Genomic DNA, 23,422 nt, shown 5'->3' with positions numbered 1-23,422 from the left:
GAAAAATATTTCAGGGAAGTAGGGTTTATTTGACTCTGATTATTACTAAGTGAAGCTCTACCCTGGAAAACTTACCCCAATCTCTTTCAAATCTTTGTCCTGCAATAACTGTAGAGGATCAATAAAATTTTGTTTGACATTAATATCAAGAGAGTCCTTCACTTCTGCCATTTGCTTCATGCTCTCACCAGCATCCAGTAGTGCAAGGCCTGTGGTAAAGAATAGGGTCTTATATCTCAAGATATGTAAAAGAAGAAAACTTGTCTTTTAAAACAGCCATTTCAAATAGGTATCTTTGTATTTGCTGCAGTCCCTTGAAGAGTGAAAAAGAAAATAATGCAAGTCATGTTTGTTCTCTATACAAAACTGGAACTAGAAAATTTTTGTTCTGAATTACATTTTGGCTTGTTTTTTTTTTTCCCCAACAGATATCAGAGGGAAAAAAACTTTTCTCCCTACTGTACACAGGTCATTACTAAAAAAAAAAAATCATCCAGTGTTACTGTTTATTTCTTTCTACAAGAATTTTTCCTTTAGTTTACTTCTCAAATTGAGTAGAGCCATTTTATATAAAAGTTTAAAGAAATAAACTGCATTTAAGAATCACCCTAAATTATTTAGGTTTGGTGACTTAGAAGCTAAAATTCTTAATAACAGGGATGATCAGCCAGCATCAATAACAATGTTATCAAACCCACCTGCAACACAGGCAGACAAATGTGCAGGAGCATTCTGCTTCTGAGCTGTATCAACCATCCCCTGAGCCCTGCACTTAACTTTCCCTCTTACCTGCAGTGGCCAGCTACACAGGTTATGTCAGTGAGCAACACTTTGCAAAGGACTTTATCTGAAATCTTGGCAGAGGAGATGCACAACTCACCAAACATAGACTCATCGCCCAGCTCTCTGCCATACCGTATCATGCAGTCTCCCAGGAGTCCCTCTGTCTGGGGGTAGCCTGTGGCTTTAACTTGTCCTCTGATCTTTGACATAGTGTTCAGCATTCCCAGCTTGGCCCTGTATGCTAAGAGGGACATAGAAAAAGGAAAAAAAAAATATTAAAAAGTGATAAAACCAGTTTTAAAACGAATCTATTTAAAGCAATAAATTATTTCACAAGCAAAGCCAGGAAGCTCATCTCAGACTGGTGATTTTTTTTGTTGTCAGTACCTCATAGTCCAAAGTTGAAAAAACATTCCATTCAACAATATGGGTAATAGGAAACTAGTTTTTATTCCCAACTAAAAAAGCTTTATTTCTCCAGGCAAATATTCACTGGCACTCACATTCCTTTGAATAGTCCTGGTTGTGAGCTCCTTGATTAGAAATACTGCAGACAGCAAATGCAGGATACAAGCACAGCCAAAGCCAACTTCCTCTCCCTCTTGCTTAGAAGAACTTTGCAGAACTCCACACAGAAACCTCACAGTGATGACCTAATGAGCTTTTATTTACCTAAAATTAATTTCCAAGTTATAAAACAATGTTCATCACAATCCAACACTTATTGCACCTATCCTACCTGGATTTGGCTGAAGGTACTCCGTGGATTTGGACAGAAGCTCTGTTACAGCTTTATTAGTAATATCAATTTTCTGAAAAAGAAAAGTAAATCTACTATGAACATTAAAAAATACATAGAAAGACAAGGGCAATTAAAAAAAAAACAAGACACATAACAATTGTAAAAGCAGAAACTGGCACTAACACTGTTTAATTTGCAACGCAATTCATCCGTGGATAGCAAACATGTCAATTTCATGTAAACTCCTGAACATGGATTTAAACTAAAAGATACAATCTTTTACCAGGAGAAAATCTGGCCCAAGTAGTCAGATTTTTATCATTAATTTTATCAAATGCAAAGGCTTTGTGATATTTACAAAGCCTCACTAACACCACAGACTTCTCTAAACTCCCACACAGCCAGGGGAAGGCTCCTCCTGATGTTCTGCCTCCTTCTTGGAGGAATTTCTCTTCACTGTCAAGAGGTGTCAGTGGAACCTCTGTTCAAAAAGCCTTTGTGGGTGCCTCTTCTCCCTTGGCTGAGCTGACAAGGCTCAAGGACAAATTTGCATTTATCCTTTTATCTTTCTGTTTGGAAGCACATTACAGGGTTTCCTCCCCCAGGTAAATCTACAATACCATTCAATCACTTGAAACATGAAATATTTTTGATTCTGCAATAGCTTAATATTGAAAAACATAATGTGACTTTTCTTACCCTTTCCATCTCTTGAAATTCCTCATCTAACTTTGTTCCTTCTGCTCCACTTATTTTTTCACTGAAGAGCTGTAAAAAGATAAATTTAATACACAAAAAAAAGTATTGCTATTTAATTACAGAATAAATATCTCTGAGAGTTACAGTAATTGACTCAAGATTAGAAAATAGCCAGCATCCATTTGAGGTAACTTTGCAGGACAAAAGTAAATAGTCTTGGAAATGAAGCCCCCCCCCTTCAAGAGAGACAACCTGATCTGAATTTGTACCTCATACCAATTTAGAACAAGCAAACAAAAAATAAAAGCTTTCTCATGCTTGAAGAGCTTATACTCTACAGGCATGACCTACACTGCAGATTTCAGCACAGGGACTGCAGGTAAATCCACAGTAACCTTTTCAACTGTGTCTCTGCAGCTTTGTACTTCTGAGTGCCTTCTGTGTGCCAGCAGGTTCAGGGATGCAACTCCCATTGCTGCTGCTGGAGTTGTGTGCAATTCTGTGGAAGGAACAGACTTGTGAAAATGCTTCACTGTGAGACTGTGCACCTTTATGACCAAAATAAAAATGCCAGGTGTTCTTCAAAAACTCAAAGCACCAGTTTCAGATCTATATCAGTAAACCTTCTGAAAAGGCTAAAAGTTAACTACCTTTGGTGTGAGAACTCCAGGCTGACTGTGGTTCTCACTGAGAAAATCATGGCCAGGAATAAGCCACTGAGCAGAACTCAGCCATCTGCTTCTTGCAGTGCATGGTACCTGCACTGTGACAACATGAAAAGAAAGCCAGATCCTCACCCAGTGTGAAACAGCCTTTGAAAGCATCCCTCCACTAGACAGTGATTTAACACATATTCAACATTAAATTCCTTCAAAAATACCTAACAGTTCTCTGTTTTAATTGGCTTTTATCACTGAAACTGTAACAGCGTCATGTGAAATCCATGCCTAGCTCACTGACTGCTGCTGGTCCCCAAACCTGTCCCCAATAAAGTGTTTTGTTTGTCCTCAGCACCTTCTAAAAGGGAATTCATCTCACTGAATTAGAAGGGCCTTGGGGACTCGCATAACCTGAAAATGGGTCAAGGCTCTGAGCAGTGCAATGGTTCCCTGTTCTCGGCCACTGCCAGCACGGCACAGGTGTGGGGGGAGAACAGTGCCCTGCCAAAAACCAGCAAGGAGCTGATGAAGCAGAGCTGGGAGCTCAGCAGTGGTTGACCTTGCATCAATATCACTGCTACCACACAGAGAACAGTCCTGCTTAAGGGAAAATGTGAGTTCAAAGAGAGACGTACAGCTAATTATTTCTATTGGCTTTACAGGCACTCGCAATCTTCATGCTTAATATGCCAAGCAGCACACACACTTGTCAGGATCATTTCTCTTCCAGAGCACTGACAGAACAAGCACAAAAGCAGATAAAACAGATGGAAAAGCCCAAATACGAGGGAGCTCCTGTGGGTCATCATCTTGCTGCTGTAAGACATGACAGCAGAGAAGTGACCTGAGGTTACACGAGGAGCAGGACACTGCCCTGATCTCTGCAGGAATGTCTGAGGAGTCCTTGAGCAGACAGAGAAAGGTACATGACAAGGCTGCATGAAAAGCAGGAATTCCTATCAGGAGTTCTGCAGCTCCCCCACTATAACAGTTTCTGTCTCCTGTCTGTGACAGGAGACAGAATTAACTGTGTTAATTCCAAAAATAATCAATGCCATTTTCCACAGCCTCACACATGTCTTCTTTCTCCAGCAGGCAAGGAAGAGATCTGTGGTTTCCCAAAACCCTTTTCAAAGCCTGAATGCAGTGGGGAAATTACTCTTCTCATGCAAAGTTGCAAAACTCACATTCAGTAGCAGCCCATAGCTGTACCATTACAGATAACCCATTTATAGGATGGTGAAAAATAAACCTAATGAACTAACATGACTGTTTGACTGTGAAAGTGTAATTGATAAAAAAATTCTAAATCTACTTTGGTGACTAGTGGACACAACTCCTCAGAGCCAGCCAGGGGATCTGCAGACACGGTTTCATACAGACTCTGAAAAAAACCTAACACACACCTACACCTGGGGAAAAAAGTACTGATCATAAGGAAAACAATTTTGTTAAAAAGCTTTCCCAGTTCTATGCAAACATTGATGATACTTCAATTTGTAGCCCAAGGACACACTTCAGTGGTATTTACCCTGAGCCTTTGAAAAATGAAGCTCCATAAAAAATGATTCCTTAAAGACTGTAAGCCATCTGAGTTACCAACAGTAAAAACTGGCATAAAGTTCTAATAGTTATAATTAAATTTTACATCTCTACAGTTTATTTCATATTGGTATGATCTGGAATAGCTGTACTAGCTGGGAATAAAAAAGCTTTTGTTCTGATCATACTGAATTTAGGAGTTGTAAAACTAGCATCACCCTTCTCACAATTAAAAGGCATAGGATATCCAATTAATTATTGAAATGGATGCACAAAGGAGACAGCTGCTGAGCTTTAGTTCCCTGACTATTTGCTGAGCATCATTTACATGCTTTATATCAAGCTGCAAAATGCTTTGAACACAGAGGATGGCCAGCTGAGGGGCTGTGCAGTTACATGGCAGTATCTCACAGGCTTTATGAGCCACCTCACCAAAGACAGAACTGCTGCCATCACACAAGGCATGTACTCTGAGGGAGCTTGGAATTTCTTTTACAGGAAGAATCCTTCACCTCCAAATTCAGAACCTGGCCAACATGGATTCAGCACCATTTAACTAGACAGGGCCACAATTCATGTCTGTGAAAAAAACCAGTTCCCACCAGGGGGCCAGCAGCCCCTTACTGTTCCACTGCAGGTCAGAAGCCAAAGCCTTTCATTAGTCCTGTTTCTGGTGAAGATAACTAGCCTTCCTCTGGATCAAAACCCACGTTCAGAGAACAGCTCTGCAATAGGAAAGATTTCTTTCTCTCAGCTGTCTGTTCAACTCTCTCCATCACACTTAGAGTTAGTGAGAGAAAGAGAAAAGCAACAAAGCTTAATTATGAATACGAAAATACTTTCAAATCAGCCATTTGTCTTATCACCTCTCATTTGAAGTTACACATGATAGCAAACTACCTTCAATGATAAAACTTGCATGTTCTATATAAGACCTTTTTGCCTGAAGAAACATTGCAGTTTGTACATAAATGCTCCTTGCTTGTTACTTCTTGCTAGATCCTGCTGCTCTTTTCAAAATTGAAAAATTAAATATGACAAATTATAAACAATCTGATAGTCTCTGGTGGGCTTATGTATGATTTTAGATTTTAAAAAAGTGCAATAAAACAAACAGGCTTTGAAAGAAACCCCTCCATATATACTGATTTCTATTTTAGTTCTGTATATCCAGCTACAATTCAAAATGCAACCCGCAACTTTGTTACAGTCTTAAAAGACTAAATATTTATGTGCTAAGGTATTTATATTCCAAGAAATTCTCTGAGAAAAAAAATTTCCTATAAATCTAATATTGGGATTTTTTTTCTCGTGATAGTTCTTTGTGATTCTGGTTTTTTTTCAGATAATATAATTTTCCTTTGATGTGTTTTGTTATGATGAAGCACTGCCTCAACCCTGGCAGTGTTCAAATCCTGGAGAAGGCCTTGAGTAATCTGGTCTAAGGGAAGGCATCCCTGTCCATTTCAGGGGTTTTTGGGACTGGATGATCTTTAAGGTCCATTCCAGCCCCTTACCACTCCGTGATTTCATGAACACAGCACATGAGCTGTCCATACTTTAAAGTAAAATCTAAAGCTCACCAAAACTCTAAACTAAAAACACCTCAAGATTTAAAATAAAAATACTGAAAAATTATGTTAAAATATTAAGATTTATCTCCATTGCACATAGTACAATGTGCATTTATAGTACATTTCCCCATTGTTATATGGATTATAACAAACAAGCTTCAGAAAAATGTCATATTTTACTGAATTTTTGTACATCATATCCACTGAATTACACTAGTTTTTCATATTTCACTATAGAAGGTTACTGAATGTAAGAAGCTGCCAAAAATATCCCAGATCAACAGAGAGCTGATAAAACTCTCAAAACAATTACCCTATTTTTTTTTTAATATATCCACTGGGTATTTTTTAATACAAGTCAATGGGATTCTTGCCAGCCAATACTTGCACACATGCTCTGACCTTCTGTTTCACTTGTTCTGCCCTTCCTTTGCAACACTCTAACCAGGATTGAACCATCACAGTTCTTTTGTTGCTATTCAGCTACTGCTGAAAGAAGTGGCTTGCCAGAAAAACTCTCTTGCACATACCTGGCCAGGAAATCAGCCCACGCTATTTAAAGGCTGAATCAAAGGTATCAGATTCTATTAAAGGCTTAAGAGCTTTTAATGACTCTTTACAAAGTTACAGCATTTATTTTGTTCTGAAGGACTAGCTGCTGAAATTATCTGTTGAAACTTTAATGGGATAGAAAATTCCTACATTTGTCATAAATATGGACGCTGTCAAACCCATGAGGCAAAACCTAGATTTTTTTATTCTGACAAAAAAGCCAAGGCTATGAAAAGATTTTAAATTTATTTCCCTCTCTCTCTCTAAAAAGGAAGCAAGCAATCAACTGGGAAAATGAATAGATTCATCCCAAAGTTAACACAGGGAGAGCCAGGAAATAACGTAACTGTATGGCTACATTTCCCATAGAAACAGAACTGGGCCAAACTGCAAAAATGCATTAAATACATCTTAAATACAGTACTTAGTACAAAACACTACATTCCAGTCTGGTTAACACACAATAGTTACGCTTCTCTTAATAAATCATTAAAAGTTCCAGCAATTTCCCTGCAGCCATGTAAGTGTTTGATTTGGTTTAATGCAATGTGACAATACTAACAGCTTTCTCATGGATCTTATTTAAGCCTGTAATAAACAAAGGGAAGAATAAGGTGGCTGGCAGGACAAAGTCAAATCTCTTTGCAGTATTCAAATCCTGAGGGGAAGGAGAGATTTTCTTTGTCCTCTTCCAGAATGCTCAATCAGATTAGAGACGAAGATTTCAGCCTCTTTTCTGGATCAAAAGTAGTTTAACCTCAAATATCTGGAATTCCCTGTTTTGTGCTTCTAAGTTCTACTACAATGTTATGCATATTACTTGTTTTCCTTCTTTCCTAAATGTTGTATTTCATATAAATTGTTAACTCCCACACTCAAAGCAAAAGAAAAAAAAAAGGTTACCACTAGTTCATGTATTGCAGACCACCAAGATCTTGTCCTACAACACAGCTTAATGTCTTGCATCCTAATAAACATTTAAAGGAATACACACTGGCAGAGCCAGCTGCACAAAGCTTGCCACCATGATAGAAAAATATTCCTTATAACAAAATAATAAAAATTCTTCTTTACTAACTAGGTGAATGGGCAGCTATTAGGCATCCCTGTGATTGATTCCTAGAGATTTTCTAAAGGTCTGGATGCTCAGAAGAAAAAGCAGTGCCCCATGCTGAGGAACTAAACTAAGATGCACATTTTCAAATCCAGATCTGAACAAAAGACTAAAGAAACACAGTACTTGTCTCTTAGGTACATAATCATCTGCAAATGAAAATGGTAATATATACCTAAATAGATATTGTCTCCTAAAATACCCCTACAAGAAAGAAAAAACCAAACTATGAAAGTGTACTGGTACTCGGACCTCTTAATCAAATGGACATAGCTCACTCTATCCTAATGCTTTGGAGAAAATACAAATCCCTCATTTTAGAGGTTAAGCACTCAACGATGGCAGGAACTCTGGAGTCACCTCAGTACGTTGTGTTTTCAAAGGAAACAAAAATTCTCTTGCTCTGATGTTCTTTAAAGAAAAAAGATTTAATCTACCCTCCAAAATAAATAGAGGGTCTACTACAAAGTGCAGATGTTTCTGTCACACAAACACAGAGCACTCTGGCTTACCTCCAGCAAATCATTGCAGTTCCTCCTCAGTAGGTGCTGAAGTGCTTTTCTGGATGGAGCCCTGAGTGCTCAGCACCTCACAGTGTCAAGCTCAGAGGGTCATCACCTTCACATTAAACATTTTGTAACTTTTTCTTCTACTAAACTTTCAGGTAACAGTGGCACAAGCATTTGGTAAAATGGTAGAAAAGATTTCTGACAGCAGCAGCGGGAACTGGGGTTTTTTTTGAAAAATTAATCAAGCAGCTGAACTGGGTTCTACTGCTATTTAATCAAAATTATGGTGTGCAAGAAGCTGTGCCCTAGAAGTCAAATACTTGTTATTGCTCCCATGGCAGCACAAGTGCTATAAAATATCTCTGAATTTTACAAGGCGTGTACACAGGTATTTAAGAAAGTTCAGCTTTCTCCTTTGGTAATGGTTCATACATAATTATAAACCATAATAACATTTTGGAATTTATGTGAGACATGAATACATTAAAATTTATAATCACATTGAGGATACAAAATTCAATGAGCATTCTGTCAGTATCCATGGCAGAGTAGACTTCTATAGAAATTCATGGAAACAAAGAAGTACTGCATAAAATTGGACAATTCACCCAGAATTCATTACCTACAACAAGCAACTGAACCAGAACTCCAGAAAACTACATCCATGGCCAGAGGAATTGACATCCTAATGTTTCACTGAAGATGTATATTCTCAGGTATTTAAAGCAGAAACATAAAGAACATGGACATGCTTGTACTTCAAAGACACCTCATGACTATGCTCACACTATCAACTTCCTTAGGGATTTCTGACGGACCCAATAGCAAATCTCGTCCCTGCAGCCAACAAAATTAAAATACCAAAAATGTCAATCTCAAGGGTCTGTTTCCCAAGAAGGAAAACATACTTTTTCTACCAAGAGATCTCTGAATCATACAAACAAAGTTAAAAAAATGCATGAGAGTACTGCCACAGTGTTTATATTCACAAAGAACATTCCTGTCTCACTAATATTTATGAACCCACTACTTCATTACTTGTAACTTCTCAGGCAAACAGGAGCAACAAGATTATTTTTAGGAAGACAGGTGAACAGAGTTACACAAGGATATGCCCCCTAGAGAGGAATAGAAGAGAAAGGTGTTTGTGAAGCAGCTTGCCTGGGAAGGGGGATCCAAGGGTGCCCCCAAACACCTCTTTCCCACAGGAGATGTTCTGGCAGCTGCCAGGGCAACACGAGCTCAGCTTCACTGTTGAAGATCACCATGCAGATCTATGCCAAGCATTCTCCAATTTACTTCCTAACATGGAGCAAACTGTTCAGAGCTGAGCACGACCCAGTGTAGAGAAGTCCAGCCAGGCAAGAAGCTGAGACCTCTACAGTCACCCCTCCAGCTGCCAGCATCAGCAGGAACAGACCCAGTCCATCAAAACTCCTGATGTGCTCCTGCAGAGAGATGTGCCCATGGACACAGGGAGTGTCTGCCTGCAGATCCCATGAGGAATCCATGAACAGCCTCAGCTGTGGAGTGGCAGCAGCACAGCCCTGGCCAAGGCTCAGTACTGCAGCTTAGTTCTGCTCAGAAAGGAAGCCCCAATAGTGCAATCCATGTGTTCTGGGATCGAGAAAGCCCTTACAAGCACTGGTACATCTAGGGAGACTGAGCAATGACAGCACTCCCCACTGATGGAGGAGTTTCAGCAGGCAACCAAGATATACCTCACAACCCAAGATGTCTTCCAGCAAAATCCCCCCACCAACCCACTGTGCCACTGATTGTGTGAGATACCTATGCAGACAAGAACTTCTGCTGATTTCAATTCTTTTATAAACAGTTGTGCTGTACCACGTAGTGCAGACTTTTCTAACTTAGATCAACTTGTATAAATAAGGACTGCAGAAGACTCCTGGGTACATGTCAATGTATTTAATCAACTTTACAGCCTTTGCTTGGGAAAGCCAATCAAAGAAAAAGGAAAAGGCACAGAGCCCAAGAACATGACAAGCAAGGTTACTGGTTGAGGAATGTGTCTTTTCTTGAGGAAGGAATTAAAAAAATAAAAAAAAAAGATGGAAGAAAATAGTTTAGAGTGTTATATGTCAAACAGCCTGATTTCACACAGTCAAAACAAAAGATTCTGCCATGTGGGAGGATTATCACAACAGAAATTTTTCAAAAGAGAAGGGCAGCCATTTTAACCAAGCTAACGAGGGCTTTTCACAAAGATCTGCCACACAATGTCTGTGATGTGGGTGCCTGACCAGAGCCTTTGCAATTCTTTCTGCTGACAGGAACTCCAGGATGCATTTAATAGTTTTTGATTCCTGCTTTATCAAGACAAAGAAAGAAAACTAAAAGGAAACAGACCTGAGTATATTAAAGGTCTTGACAGATTGAAAAATTCTGTGCCTGTGCTTTAAAAACTCATCATTTCTCAAGAAAGCAGCAAAAGATATAGTAACACCTATAGTAAGACCTCTTGGTCTGAGCAAAAGTCTACAATTGATTAGCTAAGATGAAGTACCTGGCATTAAACTAAGTCATTTGCAAAAACAGGCCAATATGCCAGATATGGTCCTGCATTTTAAGAAAGCCAATAACACCTAGTGAAAGATTTATTAGTCAGTTTGATATTTGCTATATCTGTTTAAAAAAAATTAATCTAATTTCTTTGACAGTGATACTGAGAACTTACCACATATGATTCCTGTGTTCTTCCTAGGGTATTTCTTGCATGTAATTTTTTGCAAGAATTAGGCACAAAATTACATGTGGCTTGGTTTGGGTGATTTTTTAAAAACTAATTTAGTAACAGAAACATCAGACACTGAATTCTAGCTCTGATATCGCTTGAAGTTGTTCTACAAGTAAGCCTATGGCAGAAAGAGAATTTTAAGTAGGGTCAGGAATGCTGAGCGCTTGATGTTCCTTAGTCAACACTCAAAATCCTGTACCCAGCTGATTTAGTCTGCACACAATCATGCAGCCTTTCAAATTAACCTTATTAACCAAATCCAGCCAAAGTATGTGTAAATATAGACTGTGTAATCTAGACTTACAAAGAAGTCTGCACCCTTCTCAGTGTGCTGTCTCTTGCTCAAAGCAAGCATGTCCTTTGAAAGATCTTAGCATATTTCAGAATATTTTATCCTCACCATGTAATGGACAGCTTTACCCTTTCTGTGACACTCCAAAGGTCTCAAGTGTCTCATTAAAAGCAAGGCCCTGCTACTTGTGCTCCTTTTCCACATGTCTGGATTCCAGACTTTCTGCTCTCAGCAAGAGCTACTCTTTAGCCCTTCGGATGCTTCAGGAAACATGGGAAACAAATTCACACAGGCTGAAACTACACATCCAAGCTCCTAATACAACATTAATGTAGGGGAGGAACTACAAGACTAAATGCTTGAATTTGAGGTAAACAGACTTGTCCTTGGCCACACAGTAAACAACTGCTAACTCTGAAATGAGAATGCCAGAGTCCCAGATCTTCACTCTCTGCCCTGAGGAATGCAGTCTTAAATGACATATTCTATCTGTATTTCTGAGCAGGCAAACCAAGGGGAAGTTACGTTTATGGAACTCGAATTGTGAGCTGCACACACAAATTTATTTATATGGGAATGCAATTTATTTATTTATTTATTGTGAGAATGTAATTCCAGATTTTGTTGCAAAAATTAAGAAATGAATGTACAATCTAGGCAAGAGAGATTTTACAGCACACAGCCTCTGTAGGAAAGTGTTTATATCTATTTTCCATGTCAAAATAGGTAAGATAAATGATCTCAAGTTTTCAGATTTTGAGTGATACCACTTCAATTCTGCAAAATGACAGGTCAAAAGACATCCTTTTCCATGCAGGTCAGAAGGGCCAAGGATTAACAACTTTTTCTTTTGCTTCAACAAATACAGGCAAGTAATGAAAAACAAGAATAAAACAAAAAAAAAATACAGAAAAAGAAGATACAAGCACAGCAGTATTTGTGAAACAACTCAGTGGCTGGAATGCTATTTCCTGTTGAATTTTACATGACTTTTCTTCAAAATAATAGAATTAATCAACAGCTTTTATACACACGCACATGTGCATATACACACTCCCACATTCCCTTAAGTAAGTCAAGAGGTATTAGAGACCTGGATGCTTTTGAACACCCCACCAAGTGCTTATCTAAATCTCTAGGCATGTAAATCCTTAAGAGTCTAACCCAAGAGACCCATCAGAGAAGCACATAGGACTCAACACTGCCAAGATATGAGCTCTGTTTCATTTCAGATTCTAGTCACAAACAGCTGAGAACAGCTAAACTACTACTACTGCATTACTATTACTTAATGTCTCCTTTTGAAGAAATATTTTGTCCTTGAGTTTCATCTGGCAGAGTAGAGCAAAGGCTTCTCTCCACCTCTGCTGGATGGCCTGCTCAAAACCTGAGCAAACCTCATACACACACACACTTTTTCCAGAAGGTCTAATCATGATGTCCATTCCAATGCTCAGCCAAACTCAGAGGTACCAAGAATTGTTCAGCTGTTGCTCCATTTTTGTTGCATAAGTGTCAAAAAACATGTTCCCACAGCTAGGAGCAGTGGCTTGATATTGATAAATTGTTCAGAGAAATGACACTTAGGCAGGAAATGAAACATTTTAGAAAAACCAGCTACTTTGTGCATCTACAGATGATAAAAATTCATTCAATTTTGCATCTTAAATATTCTCTCTCACAAGCCAGCTCCTCCTTCCCTTTTTGCTGCTAGTGTATCTCTTCTGTTCCCATCAAGAGATGCATTTACTTTTGTTCTCTTCAGTGTTCTGTTCAGGAATCATTTATTTGTACACTCCCATGTTCTTTTATCAAAGTACAAGACTGGTTTATCCTCGTAACTTATAATTTCAACTCAAGGTTAAAAGAATAAAGAGTCCTAGGACAGAAATACCATAGAGAACATCCCAGAGAAGATCATGTACTTGCTATTATTTTGAGAAACAGAAAGTAACAAAAGGAGCAGGAAGAAAACAGCCAGAAAGAGATAAAAACTACCTTTGCTTTCAAGAAGGGTTGCAAAAAACCCTTCCTTGAAAACCCACCTTTTATCAGCTTTGCTTCCTATCACATGGACAAGCACCCTTTATGACTCCACATTTCATTAAATTTGACCTTCTGCCTTTAAGTTGCAAAAGCACTTTTCCTCAGATGCCCTGACACCTGAACTTCAGAACACAACAGATAAGGATCAGCACTTGCACTGACTGGGAACACTTGCCAAATGGCTTATAAAGTTCTGAGTGCCAGGCTCAGAAAACACGATACAGCTTGGTTCTAAATCACCTGCAAGAGTAAAGGCTTTTGATTAGAAATCTGTCACTTAGACAAAATATCATCAGCATGTGTTTAACCCTTCATTTTTTAAATGGGACTTGAGTCACCTGCCTGCAGATCTGTCAGCAGCAAAACATTTTTTGATTTAAGCTTCAGGTGAGACCTACAGCTCTACTATAATGTTAAATACATGAGTAAGAAGCATACAGAATGTTTATTGTAATTGTAGCAGAAAATGTTTAAAGGAATATATTCTACCACTGAATAAACCTAAAAGGCTAAGTGCTCTCTCTTATAATGCATACAGTATTTGTTTTGAGATAATTTTCTTTACAAAGGTTTTTGACAGAAAAATATTAAGCAATCAGTAACCACATGCAGATAATTATGGCAGGACCCTCAAGTGTAGTTGTAAAAAGTGTTTTTTATTTCTTTCCCATAACAGAGCAGCTTTCTCCACTCCCTAATTACACACATTCCTTGTTCCTTTTAACCACTAGCACAAAGTTTAAACATTAGCCACTGAACAGTGTGAAAGGAAATGTGCTGTCCATCTGAAGGAAAAAAGAGCAGCTGTCACAAAGCAGACACTTGATTGCAGCCACAGAGACCTAGAACACCTCAATGGCAGTGACCCAGCACTTGCTCCAGTAAAGAAGAATTCAACTCCTCTGCTCCCCCATGGTCTCTTCACAAATGAGCTGGACCACCCAGTGATTAATGGGACTTGTTATTAACTTACCCAGACAATCTACCCAGCAATATCATTATCCTGAAACTGGACTTTTACCTCTGAGTCCTACAGGCTCTTAAACCAGCTGAACTGGGGCACCGCCCCTGCTTCTAGGTCTGTAATTCTGAGACACACAGTAATTGTCTAAAGTCTTAAATGCTTTAAACTTGAAATCCCCATCAGACTTGGCATCCTTCCCAGGTAACTACACTGCCTTTCTGAGTGCACCCACTAACTGCAATTTTCACTTTAACTGTTTGACCACAGCAGTGGGATGAAAAAGTAAGAAACACAGGCTTCACAAAGGCACTTCCAAACCACAGTGCTTTTACACGTGATGCCTTTGGTAGCTACTGAACTTTGGAGGCAGCAAAACCGCTGAGAAGTACCTTCCAGAAACTGTGTCCATCTCATGGTAAACTCAGTTTTTCAAGTAACCTACATGCCACCTACTCCTCATTGCCTATAAATCCAATTTGTGGCAAAATCCAGACACATTTCAACCACAAAAATCATATTCCCAAATAAAGCCTTCATCTCTATGCCATTGCATAAACCATGGAGCTCCAGTAACTCTCTCTCATGCTTTCTCCAGACTTGTTCCAATTCTCTGCACAGAAAGGTTTCCCACTGCCCTTTCATGACTTCAAATGTAGTCCTTCCAAGCAACACTAAATGACCTTTCCTACTTACTGCAACTGTTCAGTCAGAACATAAACAGTTGCTCTGAAGCAAGCCCAAATGAATACAGATCTGAGACCAGTATTTCAACATATGACAAAACAGCCACTCCAGTTGGACAACTGTACTTAGCCTTTAATCAAATCCTTAAAAGTATCGAAAAAGGAGAGTAAGATACTGAACCCTGAGAAAATGAGGCACCAATCCAACAGGTCATTAGCATGAGATGGTACATACACCAATGCAATGCTGCCTATGTGCTTAAATTAGATGCACACAGATATTGAAGAAAACCATGATCATGGACAAAGGACAGTCCTGTCCATATATGAATAAAGTACAAGACTCTAGACTCTATAATGTGATTTTGCATTTCTATAGAGAGTGACTCATTTTGCACCAGGCAGTGACACATCACACTATTACTGAGCACTTTAGTCCAACTTGTCTGCTACAGCTATTCTTCAGCACTTGCATTGTACAACAAAAACTACTTTGTACTGCAAAACCTTGAACTCTTCCTGACAAACCTCCACTGTTTCCTAAAGAACTCAATAGTGATGCTTACACATGCATTTCTACATCTAAAAATTCAAAGTCATCATTATTATACACAACTCTAAGGGAAAACATCTTTGTAAGAATTCAAATGTAATAAAATAACCAATCTAAGTTTTTGGACACAGACACATTATTTGCTCTGCAAGCTTACTTGAAGAAAAGTAACAGTGTCAGACTCAAGACTGCCAATTTTCAGAAGAAAAAGTGCAGGTGCTTTTAATGAGAAACCTGATTACATTAAAGTCTCTGACAGTAATTTAAATTATTGATGTAAGACTTTAAATAGCCAAGAACAATGACGAACCTGAAACCATGAATCTCCATGCTCCACACTTTTACTTCTCTATTTCATTACGCATATCTAAAATACTGTTCCCTAATCTGCTGGAAATCTTGTTTGTGAAAGTGAGCATACCCTAAAAAGAGAACTGTAAAGCCATCAAAGAGCCATAAAAAGATACTCATAGTGATTATCCTTCCTCACTTTATAATTTCACTGATTCTCACTCAGTTCCAAACTCATGCTTAAAAAAAAATTCTGAATTTCTTTGAAAAGTAAATTCTGGAGGTTTTTTATTCTAAACTATGGTTTTCCATCTCATTATGTTGGCAGCTGCTTGTCCAGACAATACAATGAGACAATGTGCACGAGCACTGCAGACAAGTAGACTTGGTGGGTGCATCCCACAGACCCACCCTCCTCAGGGTGACCAGGACAAGCAGTACCTCAGGGCTTGTCAGAACCATTTTCTGCCTCTCTTTCAGCATCTTGTTTCAGGTACAACTGGGCAATATTTCATTCTGTTTCCTCTGCATGGAGAGGAGTTGGAGCTGTGAACGACAAGTTACACACTGCGTGCATTCCACTGGCTGTTACCACATTAACACTCCTTCATCCCTCCACAGGTTCCAAGTGCAAAATTTCACTTGGCAGCAATAACATTCTGATTTGGCCTTAAAACAATCCCCCTTTCTGAAGTTGTTCCCTGTGCTTGTAAAGGAAGGCGTGGCTTCTTTCTGACCTACTCATATATATTCACTACAAAAATGAGAAAGGGTGATTGTACCATTAAAAAAAATCCTTAAAATCAGAGATTTAAATAACCCCTTTACACACTTTCTTTCCAAGTAATATGAGAAGCTTCCATGTTATCTTCTTCCTCTTCACTCCTGTGTGATTTAAGATGTTTCTATACTGGATGTCTCTCATGACTATATTTAAAAATTGCTTTTACAGATGACAATAAGTAATTGTGAAAGAAGTTTCTTAAAACATTCTGTTTTTCTCAGAGTACTGAGAGAACAGGAGAAGTTACGCCACATTTTTTACTTGATACCTTTAACAACGTCATTCTAACTTGTGTCTCTGTTGTACATCATTTGTCCCAGTAGAACTTACTCTGAGAGAACTTCCCTCCCAAGACTCTCCTCTCAGTTGAAATAAAGGCAGTCTTTCCTCCACTTAAGATATGTGTCTGTCTTTCCTTCAACAGCATTCTCAGTCTTTCGCTGAAGCCTGGATGAAGCCCCTCAGATCTCACATAGCTTGAGATGCTGCTTTCAACAGAACCATTGCTTTTACCTATATCCAGGCTGATCACTATTTCACTTAAACCACTCAGCTGTCCTGTTTGAATTCCAGGCTTGATGGATTAGGGGTAGATCTTTTTGCCCTCACATGAGATATTATCATAATCACAACGTTCACCATTAACCCAGGGTGAGCTGGTAGCAGAGATTCTTGTGGACTGATAATTCAGAACTTCTGTGAGATACAAATACCTTATAAAGTAGAATTTACTCTCTGAACAAAACAAATCATTAAGGTACTTTCCCACAGCTGCTTAGCGTTCTCTAAATCCTTTTCATCCCTGCTGAGACATTGCCTCCATTTCCCTTGCACTGGTAGTAGCAACTCTTGTGTGCTGTGAGCTCCTCAGTGGGTTAATCCACCTGAAAGCTGCTCACACACTGGAGCTGGGTTGATTTTGAGATGGATAAGCTGCCTCTAACAGCTTAGAGTGTGTGATCACACAAACACCCAGAGCTGACTCAAGGAGGTGGGACCTTACCCTGAAGGTAGAACAAAGCAACCAGAGCCTAGATTTAGGTGATGCAAGTTGCCATGGAGTTTTGTACTGCATCTGACAGCATCCAGCAGTTAAAGCTGACTGCACAAACTGTGTTCCTGCATGTGCAGTGCAAAGGTGTGAGTACAGTGAGGGGGTCTGACTTCTTTAAGGACCTCTCTGCCCTACATCAGTACACTTTACATTACCATTCAATACCTCTTCATTTCTGCTCACTTTCTATGACAGCTGCAATTGCCACCAGTCTAGGGGAAATCTATGCTCTGCCTTGTTCCAGGGAATGTTGGCATATTGTCAGTCATAGTTCTGGAAGAGAGCACTACTCTGATTCATAGCTCCTAAGAGAAATTGAATACACTTCATGTTCCCAGAACATTATGTGACCAGTTCCAGCACAATGCCCTGGAATTAAACCCAAAAACTGGATCCTTCACTCTTTTCTCAGGTTAAACTACCTAGGTCATTCAGGAAGATGGCTCCCACTGGCTCGTGCAAAAGTTAACACTAAATACATCACTGATTGTAGCACAGGCCTGAACTCAGGAGGGTCTAGTCAGCTTTCAGCACATCAAGAGTCACAGACCTACCCACAGATGTAAAGCTGTAGAAGTACTTTACACCTTACTGCAACCATAACCCAGTGTGGCACCCTGTAGCTGGGTTCTGCATGAAGTCTGACTAGGTTAGAGTTGCTACAGAATAGCCAATTGCACTATTTTTCAGCAAGAGTAACATGCTGTTGTTGGTATTTCTTTTACACCATTTGAAATTAAAAAAAAAAAAGTCCTAGTTTGTCAAATAGGAGAGACCAAGCAACACAAAGATCATAGCCTGCATATGCAGAACAAGAAATTAAAATCCTTAAAACATGTAAATATTTTTTTCTTCTTAAAACATGTAACTGCACTGCATAATTCATGACTACCCAATTGCATCCCTGCATTTCCACCACCAGAGACTTCTGCTTATTCAACAGCTTTACTGAAAATTCATTTAAATACAAATCAGCTGATCTAAAAGTTCAATTTATTTTTTTTTTAAGACTGAATACATTGGGCCACCTTATTAGGACACCAAGCACTTACACATCTTCAATGCCCACATGCACCATTAGAAAGATCACTTAGACACAACTGATGTCAGAGAGCTCTGTCAAAGAGCAGGAAAAAGTCATGGATAACCTAATTCAGTTTCTGTAAAGCCAGAATATATTCACATCACCTTTGCAGAAGTCACACCTATTCATTAACATCCAACACCAAAGCAGTTTATTTGAGTTTTAGTAATTTCTTGGGAAATAGTTTTAAGCACCAGTGCAAAATAACTACAGGAGAAATAAAACAGACAAGATGTGGGCATTTTTAATAGTGACTTACAGCTTTAAGCTCAAAGCTTATGTATTTGGGCCAAATATTTTTAAATTTCTCAAAGCTCAAGAGCTGCTAGCACTAAAAGATACGATAGGAGTATTACTTTTAAAAGTTACTATGTGACTACATATTTATCTAAAGTAAGAACTTCCTTGGCAGTGCCATAGCTTAAAGTGACAGTTTTAGTGAATCCATTACCAGCAAAAATGTGGTCAAGATCATTCCCTACAGAGCCCCAGGCGAGCTGTGCAGAGGAAGCAGAACAAGACTGTCAACAGAAGCTGTACACAGCCAGATAGACCAACAGTCAAAAATGGTAATTTTAAGTTGATTTGCTTTAGAATTAACTTCTCCTCACATTAGCATGCCATTTCTCATCACCACATCTGCATATTTATCAGCAAGTCTACATTTTATGCATGAAAAGTGACAAATAATCTGTTTATTGCTCTTTCAGAAACTACTTTCCAGACTGTAATTCTTACAGAATCCCATTCCACATAATCAAGTAAGAAATTTATCCTTCAATGTTATTAAACTGCTGCTTACATGTTTTAGCACTTAAGACAAGCTGTGTGGATTTTAAATCACTATAAAATGGACTGAGAACTCCTTCTCATACCCTTAATTTTTACTGCACATTATTTTGATTTAAATGGCATCATTCCTACTTATCTGAGCTGCTAGTCCTGTAGCTTCCTGTGCTTTTGGTACAGTGTGAAACACCCACATTCTTCTGCCACAGTCAGCCTCCACTACTTGATACACAAGGCAGTCTACCTGGTTCTGCTGTACAAGGATTGCACACTTTCCCTTTGAACCAGCAAGCATATTGTCTGTGCTGCTTGAGAGGTTTCTTATTTGTTTGATTTTTTTTTTTTAAGGCATCTTAGTTCACAGTTTTTCCAAGCCTAAGTTCACATCCAGCATCAGAGCACTGTGAAGCAATGTACTTCCAGTTCCTAGGTCTGCTACAAATGCAACTGAATTTTTAATGGTCTTAAAAGTCTCATTCCTCAAATATTTTGAAAAATCCATCAATGTGCTCCTAGCAGCACTGCTGACTTAGCTAGGATCCATGGGGGCCCTAAGAAACACTATCCATGCGAAAAAAGAAAGAACTTAAGATTAGCTTACTCTTTGCTAATGCAACCTGTGTTCATCATGAACTGGGAAAACTAAATGGAACACACAAGTCTCAAGCACTTTCTTGTATCAGAGTGTCTGCAATAATCCATGCTTCTTTCATTTACTTACTAGAAAACCTCCAAGTATCACAGTGAAAAGGGAAGAAAAAAACCCACAACCATTATTTCATCAGTTTGTTCACTATGACTAGATTGGAAAGGAAGTCACTGGACACTTTTGCCTTATTTTCGTAACTCTATTTCAAAATCTGCCAGTGGTGTTAGGCAACAAGACACTGGTACACACAACACCACAAACTTGAATGTAATTGGGGATAACAGGGTTCCTCAGCTCCATTTCTAAGAAAGACACACACTGTCCTGAATCTCCTCAAGGCACAATTCTTTCTAGTGGTAAGAGCAGCACTGCAGAAATGCACCACTGACTTGACCCATGGGACAGAAAAGAACTTCCCTCAGCACTCACACAGAACTGACTTCCACTATTATCAAATTAAACAAATGACAGAGAAAACTGAAATAATTTCCAAGTATGATTTACACATAGACTACAGACCCCTGCAGAACTCCCCAATGAGCTATAAAACACCAGTGCAAATGAGGTCAAAAGGCTCTGTCCTCCTCTGGTGGGGCACACGGCTTTGCAGCAAGAAATTCCTACAGAAAAGGCAGCACATCCATCAGTAGCAAAACAAGCCAACTCCCATGAAACAGAAACCTTTAACCACAGCTGAAGAGATCACTAAAGGGGAACTCTTAATCATCAAACTCACAATGAAAATGCCATGATTCTTGCATTCTCCAGACAAAACAAAGCAGTAGATATGGCCCTTTGGATCCTAGGTAGTTACTGCAACATACTGGGAAAAAAGCAAGTAGGGATTATTTAGAAGCTAAATCCATAAAATGATAAACAGTTAATCTTAAAAGTAAGTAACAGTTGCTATGTTCCAGTGCCTCAGGCAGTCAATCATCCAAGCAGATCACACCAAAGACAGAATTCATCCTAACATCTTTAAAAATATTATTTTCTTTGGAAGAAATTTCAGAAGAGTAGACTGGAACTGCTGGTTCTGAATTGATGAAAGGTCTTTGATTACCAATTTCCTCATTTAATGGGTCTTCTCCCCCCTCCCCCTGCACACATCTCTTGTGACCCAAATGCCAAGCTGGCAGGTGCTACATGCTCTGCAGGAAAGAAAGACAAAGCGTTCCCGTGTTTGTGTGTTCTCAGACCATACAGATGGCCCAGGCACCAAATTTCACTTTTTCTATCTCTATAAACAGGATGGCAAAAGGCAGAATCATAATTTTGAATCAAAACATTGACTTTGTGACTCCCAATCCAACATTTTGTTTATGGCACTAAGCACATTTCACACACACACACTCTCTCATTCTCTGCTGAGAAGATACCATTACCCAAAAATCCCAGTTTCTAAAAGATGGTTTGTCCATTCCAGAGGGGTATGAAACACAGTAAAGGTAATTGAAAATACCATGTTCAGCCATGCCAAACTTTCAGTCAGTGAAATTACATCACATTTACATGGAAACATTAAGCCAAACCCATATCTACATTTTGCATTTATCAATACATATGCAAAATATATTTTGAAACCAATAAATAATTAAAAAAAAAACCACAGAGACTGGACATTGCCTCTATAGTCTAGAAGCACAAAATCTACTTTTGGTTCTACCACTGACCAGTTCCTTATCCTTGAACTCATGTCACTTTCTAGTACCATATTTATTGACAACTGTAAGGAAAAGAATGAGAACAGTAAGACTACCAGCATTTGTAAAACACTCACAAGGGAATAAATGGGCTGTTACTACCTAGGACCATGACCACTGGTTTTTTATATTTTATTTCTTTTTTGCTTGGCTAAGAAAAAAAATTAAAAATACCTTCTCTACTTTTCCACCTTAGATCTGTAACCTGACTGCAATCATAGAATACAGAATTTTAGAACCCCTTGATTTCCTTCGAGTCCCGGATTTCTTAAGTCATGATTCGTTGTTAACCAGACTAATTTCACTGTAGTCACTACAGTTCATTAAACACAATTACAGTATCAAAAATGCACCTTAATTAGGGTGGTAAGGAAACAGAATTGATCCTCCTCAGAGGCTTGGCATTGTCCTTAGAATAGCAAGTATGTAGGGCCAAGTTATTTTTGTGTTTCACGTGCAGAGCTGCTGCTGACATGTTGCAGGAAATTAACTGGTATATTCTCCCATCAATGGATAAAACTCTTAGTAACTTTGATAACAGAAACATGTACACAGTGAAAGGACACTAGGGCTCTAGAAAATCAAATTGAAGGTGTAACCTGATACTTGAATGGCTCTTTTCTAATTGGACTTCTGAAAAGCATTGTTAAAACCTACAGGTTCAATTCTCAACTAGCCATAAAACTCCAGCAGTGCCTTCCTCTCCATGAACAGAAAATAGACCAACACTGAGAACTCAGCACAATATAGAATTAGACTATGGCAATAAACTGGGGTGAAAGTGGCATTAACATAAACAGAAGCACTTTGTCCTTAACAGTATCATTATAAGAGCAAGTCTGGGTTTTAAATGCTTTTTACAGAAGCTATGAAAAATAGGATGAATTTTATATTTTATTTACATGTGTGTTTACAGAAACTGCAGGTGCACTGCAACTCCCAAGTAACTCCAAATGCTGCTAAAGAAAATCTCAATGCAGTGCTGCTGCTGGCCTTCCCTTGGCTGTTTGTTTTTCAGCATTGCAGGATTCTCAGGAGCCTGCACTGCAATGTATTACCCAGCATGTGCCGCAGTGACTCAGGCAGCAGCAGGAGCCTGGGATGGAGTGCCAGCTCTCACTCCAACTTTCAGGATGCCTGTGCAAAACTCCACTGCAAAGCCAAGCTATAAAAGGAGATGAACTCAAGGAGAAAGTTTGGCTCCCCCTCTATTATGCCACTCTCTATTCTTTTTCAATGCCATTCAGACTTTCATATATAAATATTTTATGTGTAAAATATAAATACCCTCCTTCCAAATTGCAGCTGCATCTCTGCTACGTTTCTGAGTTACTGCATTACGATCCCCTCTTGCAGGCTCTGGGAGCTGCATTGTTAAAGGCTGCAGAGCACATGACCTCTACCTCCTGCTAACTTGTTCTATGCTAACTGCCTTACTGCCACCTTAGCAGCTGATAAATACCACTGTAGAAGTACAGTTACTCATTTAAAAACGTATCAGACAAGAAACTAAATTCTATTGTCCTTTTCACCACTGTCCTTCTTCCACAATTCTGTAAGATGTGAAGAAAAGTAAATCCAACTATCTCATAAAAACT

At 38.9% G+C, this 23,422-nt stretch overlaps 1 protein-coding gene across 3 annotated transcripts in view; it reads right to left on the bottom strand.

Annotated features, from left to right (window-relative positions):
• Nucleotides 1-23,422, bottom strand: part of SH3GL3 (SH3 domain containing GRB2 like 3, endophilin A3) — a 48,965-nt gene that overhangs the window by 12,110 nt on the left and 13,433 nt on the right. For all 3 annotated transcript variants that reach the window (XM_059858482.1, XM_059858484.1, XM_059858483.1), the window contains 4 exons: nt 2,225-2,293; nt 1,523-1,595; nt 881-1,024; nt 76-209 (listed from right to left, as the gene is read on the bottom strand). In XM_059858482.1, coding sequence (XP_059714465.1) covers nt 76-209; nt 881-1,024; nt 1,523-1,595; nt 2,225-2,293 — 420 coding nt within the window. The remainder of the gene's footprint in view (nt 1-75; nt 210-880; nt 1,025-1,522; nt 1,596-2,224; nt 2,294-23,422) is intronic.

The sequence above is a fragment of the Haemorhous mexicanus genome, chromosome 13, assembly GCF_027477595.1.
Source record: "Haemorhous mexicanus isolate bHaeMex1 chromosome 13, bHaeMex1.pri, whole genome shotgun sequence".
NCBI classification, from domain to species: Eukaryota; Metazoa; Chordata; class Aves; order Passeriformes; family Fringillidae; genus Haemorhous; species Haemorhous mexicanus.
Note: the sequence above shows the minus strand (reverse complement) of the source record. Positions and strands in the feature narration are given on the sequence as shown.